Source organism: Capsicum annuum, chromosome 1, assembly GCF_002878395.1.
Source record: "Capsicum annuum cultivar UCD-10X-F1 chromosome 1, UCD10Xv1.1, whole genome shotgun sequence".
NCBI classification, from domain to species: domain Eukaryota; kingdom Viridiplantae; phylum Streptophyta; class Magnoliopsida; order Solanales; family Solanaceae; genus Capsicum; species Capsicum annuum.
The window spans coordinates 4,701,627-4,709,874 of record NC_061111.1 but is presented as its reverse complement, the minus strand read 5'-3'; the positions used below and the strand labels follow the sequence as shown (position 1 = coordinate 4,709,874).

The window sequence follows — 8,248 nt, the reverse complement described above, 5'->3', positions numbered from 1 at the left end:
GGACACTATAAAGTGGACTGTTATCAATCAAATATCTAGTACAAATTTTCTTCTTTTACATATCAAAGAATGAAATATGATGATCGGAAAGACATTACCAAACACTAATCACAGAAACAGCTGAAAATACTCTAGACAACTTGTGAGACATGTGGTATTTGGTAGACTACTTTACATTCTTGTATAATATCTAAATGCTAAAGTCAAGCACTATATGCTAAAAACAAAATATTGAAAAAATAATGAGAAAAGAGAAAAATTCCCTCACCAATATACATGTATTTTAATTTTTTTTTTATTTTTTTTTTTGGGTACAATTCACATTTACTATTCTGGAAGAAAGAACCTGGTTTCATTGCCTCCATGGAACTGTTTTTATGGATTCTTTTTCGCGTTGCGCAATTTCATTACTAGTTGCTGTCTTTCTCCTTCTACCTCAGCAAACTTGAGGCTTATTTCTGAATACCTCTCTTGCATTTCCTTCAGTTCATCTTCCATTACGTTGTTCCTTTCCCTCAGGTGTTCAATTTCGTTGGACAATTCCTCGATATGTATTGTCTTGTTAAGTGAACAGCCATTGCAGCTGTAACAACAAAGGTATTCCAATGAGAAAATTGATAAATAAAAGACACATTCGTATTTCTGGTAAGCTAGAAAGATCGACTAGAATATGAGAACTCATACCTCTTCATTGTCAGCATTTGGCAGGGACTTTCATCTTCTGGACTTAGAACTTCCGCAACTACCTGTATCATATATGAACCAAAAACTTACAATGCTATTTCATAAAAGTCAATGCGTGCTAAAACCCCACACGTGTGTCAATTGAAACTTGAACGAGTTAATTTTGCTTAGTACTAAAGCTATAAACATACAGTAATACTTGTATGCTCAATTTGTTCTCCTTGTGCACCAATTTATAAGTTCTCAAGAGAAGAATAAACTTTCTTGCTGTTGACATTTACTAAGTAACGAATTAGATGGTGTGCAGCAAACCTTTCGGGACTCTTGTTCAGATAGCTTTTCTGCATTCTGAGTGAGTTCTTCTAATCTTTTATCTAACTCCTCTATTCTGTCTTGAAGATCTCTCTCCTTCTCCAAAAATGAATTTGTTGAGCTCTCCAGTGCACTTTCCTTCAGCTTGATTTGACCCTATAGGTCATTAAAAAATATACAGAATTAATAAGTAACATCATAAAGACAATCTTTGTATATAACGAAAAGCAAAAAAATATGTAACAGAAGACGCGGATAGCAACTTATTTTGAAGTTCGAACTACATTCAGTAGAGTATTTACCTCAAGCAACTTTATCTTCTCTTTAAGACTTGCAACCTCTCTTGAGGGCATGGATTTGTTGTTCTTTGATGTTGTTTTCATTCCATTAGAAGCTATTACTCGACCGTTGGCATCCTTGAGCTTTTTATCTAAACTATTCAATGCATCCTCTTTCTTCTTCAAATCACCTTTCAATTGAGACACCTGTTTTTTCAATTTTTCTTTCTCCACCTCGTCCTCAAACAACATCCTTTTCATTTCAGTGCATCTAGATTTAAGGTTATCTACTTCTGAATGCAGTTTTCCAGCTAACACCCCCTTCTCGTCCTTAAGAGACCTCATATAGTTTAATTCCTTGAGAGAATCATCGGCTTCTTTTCTCACTGACGCAAGCTTAGTTTCCAGTTCACTTCTTTCATTGCAGCCCTTTTCTACAAGCAGTTCCATGTCTTTAATTGAGGTCCTCATCTTATCCAACTCTGCCATCATGCTATTCTTTTGTTCTTCATGATCAGAAGATATTTTCTTGTCTGTTAGAAGATTTTCAATCTCGGCTTCAAGGATTATAATTTTCTGTGACAGGCACAGCTGACTTTCTTTGGCAAGCTCTTCTTGTTTCTGTATTTGCAAAGACCTTTCTCCAATTTCTGTCTGCAACTTTTCTATTTGACCTGACATTCTACTCACCTGGCTCGAAAGCTCAAAAACCTTTGCTTCATAATGGTCTTTGATTGACTGAAGCTCCTCAGATGATTTCCGGAGCTTATTTTCAAGATACATTTTCTCTAGGCGGAATTCATTAGCTTCATTCAATGCTTTGCTAGCCAATTTTTCATTAGCTTCAAAAGTGGATGCCATTTGGACAGAAAGCCGTTTAAATTCCTCCTGAAGCCGCTCTGCGGTGCTAGCGTTTTGCCATCTTGTCTTCCTCAGGGCTTCTTCAGCTCGTATCGCTCTCTGCTCCTGTTCAACTTTATCACGAGTCAGCATACTGAGATCAGCTTCAAATTCTTGGGCTTGCTTTTCCAGTTCCTCCTCCAAGTTTCTCGCTTGAGCTTCGAGTTCCCTAATGGTGACTAAAGAGTCGGAGAATTCTTCAGATTGCTTCTTCAGCTCATTCTCCAAGCTGTCAATCTGGGCTTCCAGTTGACTTACAGTGGCATATGAGGACGAACACTCATACTGCATCTTCAATTGCTCCTGTAGCTCGCTTTGCTCCAGTTTGTACGACATGTCATGGTTTTCTTGCTTCAGTATCTCGTAGTCAAGCGCAAGTTGCTCCATCTGCATTTCTAACTCATCTCTGTCTCTTCTGTAGATCTCAATTTCTCCGTGTAGGTCCATGATTTTTTGCTCTAGCACATGTGTGTCCTTGACATCAGTATGGTCTCTCACAAGCTGCTCAAGTGCCTTTTGCTCTTCATCATCTTCATCAGTCATTTCATGTTTGGAGTTGGAGATAACATCTGGAAACTTTTCAGCATCATCATCACAGGTCGTCGATTTGTTGGGTAACCTAGCAATTTCTTGGTTTTTCTGTTCCAACATCTCGTCTAGATCACGAACAGCAAGAATTAGTTCAGCATTTGATTCCTGTGTCTTCTGAAGTTGTATCTGAAGATTGGCATTAAGGTCCTTCTGATAATTCAACTCTTGTCTAAGCTCGTGGACGAGAGCCTGAATATCTCCATTGTCATAAAGCAACTTGTCTTTGGACCTTGTCTCATCCATACGTTTCTGCGAGGCTTTAAATTTATTGCATTCTTCCTTGAGAGCATCTCGTTCCTCTTTCAGGCTAGCTACCTCTTTTAATAAGTCCTGTCCTTTTTTGCTCTCCCGGACTATCTGTTTCCGAAGAGTCTGTAGTTCCAAATCTGTCATGTCTGCTTGCCTAGCCATAGCTATGAGCTCAGTTTTGAGCTTTTCAACATCTGAGGCCTCTTGTGATGTTAATCTTAGAAGGGCTGCTTCTTTTGGAGTGCCTGCAGAAGCATCTGTACTCGTGTCAAAAGCAGAACCTCCCATCCACTCCCATTGTACATCCGGACTTTCTTCATGAACTGCTGTTGACACATTGCTATTTTGCTTCTGGGGAACCAAACCATGATTCAGAGTGGATGGAAAGTTTATCTGCTCCTGATGGCCCATGTTGTTCTTCAATGGAACTTCACAAGGCGTATCAAGCCCTGAGCTGCTCCTAGAACTGGACAGGGTGATATCAGATTCACTTGACGTCCGGCAGTTGCCGTTTTTTCCAGCATTTTGAGATTCAGGTTTATTGGCCAGATCATCCTGTCAAATAAAAGCACAAATAATGACACAATCTTGTCAGTCAAGATTCAGAAAACCAAGAACGAGGCATAGTTGATTGAATGATCGACAGATATATGCAGGTTATACACGTGTTTGTGCGTGTACACACAACCAGAACTAGGTCTTTATGTGTTTACCTCAATAGAATTGTCTTTAACTAGTTCTTCGAAATCACCATTGCTTAATTGCGATCTCAAGCTTTTATCCAGAGAATTCAGTTTTGCATTTTCGATTTCTTCAACAACACTGTAAAAACACCCAAAAAAAAATGGAAACTTCTTTTTAGTCACTAGTTTCAACTTGCAATCAGAAACTAAATACACACAAAAAAATCATGAAACTCCTCTCGAAATCCGGTAGCACCTTTGATCAGCAGAATCCTGAATCCTCTGTATTGAAACCTACAATTTAACAATAGCAAACGTAAACCAATTATACCATTGCAAAGAAATACAAAATACCAATCATAAATACCAATCTAAAAGAGTCTTTAAAAAGGGTTAAAATACATACATGCAACAAAGCTTCAGATTTTGAATTTTTGAGGGGTAGAGACACCAAGGACACCTTAGTAGCATCAGCATAACTCGAAAAATCAATTGAAGCTTCACCTACGACTCCATTTTTTGAAGAGCCCTACACAATATACATCCGAAGAATTCATATAACTCTCTTAATTATCACGCAGCGTAACATACAAAACCATAAACTTGAAATATTGCTTACAGTTCCCACAACAAAGTTATAGATCCTCTCATGAATCTTGCCCGACTTTGGCTCTCGAGTTAATTTCACGGTTTCGAGTACTGTATTCTCCCAGTAGCAGTTCCCATCACGAACCGTGGCCTTCTCTGATCTTACCGTTGCCTTTCCAACATCAGCAGGGACCACAGCTACCATTAATGCATCTCCTTTTACCTGTGACACCTAATAAATTTTCCCATTACACTCAACCACCGCACTTACCCCCCATCCCACCCCCACCTCATCCCCAAACACACACAAAAGAAAATGCGGAGTTGATTTCTCATATGGTCACTCAACTAATAGTTACTATCTCGAAAAGTCACTTTCTTTGTGGAAAAAAATTGGAATCAAGAACTAAGGCGACTTTATGGGATAATAACTATTAGTCGAGTGACCATTCGAGAAATCAACCCCACAAATCCAACAAACAAAAACAACTTAGAATATGAAAATGGAAGCAGCAAACACCTCCCATTAAGAAGAAAATGCAGAATGACATGAATCATATGATGTCTAAACACAAAGATCTTCACCATGTAAGCCCTCAAACTTCTTTTTAACCAAAATCAACCCACCCACCATCCACCCCCAAAACAAACTAAATTGCATCATTCATCAATCTATACATCAAATTACACATCAAAAAATTTGTTTTTTCCACCTTTACAACTCTATAATCTACCAAAAAAATACAAGCAAGCAATCAAATTTCACATTGTCTTTTCCAATAACATTCAACACTATACTTTCCAAGAAAATGCTTTCACAACAAACAAAACAAGTTACAGAAAGAATAAAAATCCAATCTTAACTACCAAATTTGCTTTCAAGAATGTAAAATGACAGTAAAAAATAAATTAAAAATCCAATCTTTTGACTACAAAATTTGCTTTCAAGAATGTAAAATGACAGTAAAAAATAAATTAAAAATCCAATCTTTTGACTACAACATTTGCTTACAAGAATGTAAAATGACAGTAAAAAAATCCAATCTTTAACTACAAATTTGCTTTCAAGAATGTAAAATGACAGTAGAAGATAGCAGGTATTCCATAAAATTAGTTTAGCTGCACGAAAAGCTGACCGAACACTACGGTTATAATAAAAATGTAAGTAAAATGACAGTAAGAAAAAATCCAATCTTTGACTAAAAGTTTACTTTCAAGAATGTAAAATGACATTAAAGTACCTGAGTTGCATGAAATTGCAACTTGAACCCAACTTTGATCTTGTTCTTTTCTCCTCTCCATCTACCAGTCTTAAACATTTTATTTTTTTCCACTTTTACCCTTCAATTAACACATTTTCTCAAAAAAACCCACCTCAATTTCCCGCCGGAGCTCCGGCTAACCTCGCCGGAAAATGACCATGCAGCTTAAAAAACAGAATACCCAGAAGGTGACACGTGGCAGTGAGTTAAATATACGGTGGATGGAAATGTGAGTTACTACTAAAATGGAGCTTCCAGTGTGGAAACTTTGATGAAATGGTAGTGAAAATAATGAAGAATGTGTTGACAAGAAAGAGGAGTAGATCTGAAGTGGGTTTTCTTCCAAATTTTCACACACAGTGGTTCTCTCTCTCTTCTTTCTCTCTCTGCATCCTCTGTGTGTATATATATATATGTATATATAAGTATAACAGTGCCCTTTGAAAAAGATTTCTCAAATAGTGACAACTGTATATATTACTCAAATACTCAAGTATGTATATAGAGTAATAATAGTTGATACATACTTTAAGAAATAATAAATAAAATAATAATTAAATTTCACTTATTAATCAGTATAAGTTATATAAATGAGAAAGAAATATAATATTTAATGATAAAAATAAAATAATTAATTATTTCTTAATTTTTTAATTAAATAAATATAATAAAATAATTATTATTATTAATAATATAATGAACAATTAAAATTAGAGGGAGTGTTTTTCTTTTAGTTTGGCTAAATAAGTGACTTTATTGTTTATATTTGTAGACAATTGGAGAAAGAGAGAGAAGAAAATAAAATATTGTAAAGGGAAGCTTCTTTGTCTTCTTTCAAGAATCTGACTGATCAGATATTAGGTGAAATCTTCTAGTAAAATTATTAATTAATTGCATGATATATAATTAATAAAATTTATTATTTTCACCTTTTCAATTTATTCATCTTTTTTTCTATAATTCATTAAAAAATGTTTCTTTTTTTTTAATTTTAAAATTTAACTTTTTTCATATCCGGTTTAACAGCATTTGATAAAAGCAAAATATATTTCGTTTAGGACTTGCATGATTAAAAGTCTTTTTATCTTAAAAAAAATTGTGTTAAGTTAAAAATAAATAAATTAATTAAAATAATAATAATAATAATAATAATAATATTAAATTTTGCCAAAATCTATCCAAAGTACACTTTCTGTCCCATAAAAATAGGTGTAAGATCTGCTTACATAACACCAGAAAATTACCCGTGGGACTTAGGTATGATGTTGTTAGTGTAGTACTCCCTCCGTTTCAAAATAAATGAATTGTTGAATTTTAATATACAGATTAAGGAAAAAGCATCAAAGACATAAATTAACATAACTTTCTATTTTTACCCAACAAAAAAAAAAATTACCTTGATAATGTCTTTTCAAAAGCTAATTGATTGTCAATCATAAGGATAAATTTGAAAAAAAATTCAACGATTCACTTATTTTGAAACACCAATAAATATCTCAACAATGCATTTATTCCGAAACGAAGGGAGTAATAAAAAATTTTGAATTGACTTTAATGACCTTCATATTTATTTGTAAGAAATTGTATTGTTTAATGGTTAATTGAATATGTGAATCAAAAAGAAAAATGCTGTCACTTTCTGCATTTGGGTAAATACCAAAAATATTTCAAGAATCTATTTCTCAAAATCAATTTGTGTTAGTTTTCTTTTTCAAATACTTTTTCTTGGTGGGGTTTCATTTTACAACCTAGGATTCTAATGCAAAAATCCTTAATTTTTTTCAATTTTCGGTGTCTTCTAAAATGTTTGTTGCTACGTCATCAATCTATTCAACAATTATTTTTGGTAATATTCAATTTTCATTAGACCACAATCATATTATATAGTCCTCTATTCCTTAAAATTTTCCATTTGGTATATCATTAAAAAAATATTTTGACAAAAACAAGCATACTGATTTTAAAATCTTGGTTTTCAATAATTTGCCATGTTGCATTATTATTAAAGAATAACTCAACAACACCGATGTAACCTTTGTTAGTGTAGTTTAAGTAGGGTGTGTACACGGCCTTGTCGTATCCTGATTTCTAAATGTAGAAATATTATTTTTGATAGACCGTCGATTTAGATAAAATACATCAAAATAACTAAGAAAGAAATACACTAGTGAAAAAATCTTATAAAAAATAACGAAAAAAAGAACATCACCAATTAAAAAAAATATGATAATTCGAATTGGATTTCAGATATAATTAAAAATGAAAAATATCAATATTATCTGAGGGAGAAATGTCTTCAATTTTCTTTTCCTTTTCAATTTTTAAGGAAAATGCAAAATCATTATCGAAGTAAATGAGATTAGGTGGCCCTTAATTATAGTTGAATGGTCCATTATTTATCCCCTTATAGAGACTACAATTAGACTCATAAATCCTAATGTCATATCAACATTCCCTTCACTGAAAAAGGGATAAAATAAATAAATAAAAGTGGATTAAAAAAACATACGTAAATATTAAAAGCTTAAATGTTCCATTTCCTCACACTTTGGAATCACTTAAATAAAATTCATGATTGATATTATTAAAACTACCCACTTTATCAAACTTATTGCTGGCATATTCAAGTTTGGATTTGCCAACAATAAACAACATGTAATAGTGAGACAAAATCATTTAAATCTAGAATTGGATAATCTAA

General features: G+C 33.6%; 1 protein-coding gene across 2 annotated transcripts; it reads right to left on the bottom strand.

The window, feature by feature from the left end:
* LOC107865524 (cingulin) lies at window positions 1-5,969 on the bottom strand. Of its 2 annotated transcripts, none has more exons than XM_016711781.2 (9): window positions 5,527-5,969; window positions 4,317-4,508; window positions 4,104-4,226; window positions 3,954-3,991; window positions 3,728-3,836; window positions 1,299-3,569; window positions 997-1,152; window positions 685-746; window positions 1-583 (listed from the first exon to the last, which is right to left on the bottom strand). In XM_016711781.2, the coding sequence occupies exons 1-9, from the start codon at window positions 5,602-5,604 to the stop codon at window positions 376-378; spliced, it is 3,237 nt and encodes a 1,078-aa protein (XP_016567267.1). In that variant the 5' UTR covers window positions 5,605-5,969; the 3' UTR covers window positions 1-375. The 2 variants fall into 2 exon arrangements, with proteins under 2 accessions (XP_016567267.1, XP_016567263.1); XM_016711777.2 differs by having other exon boundaries at window positions 4,317-4,517; window positions 5,527-5,967.
* Between the last annotated feature and the right edge of the window lie 2,279 nt (window positions 5,970-8,248).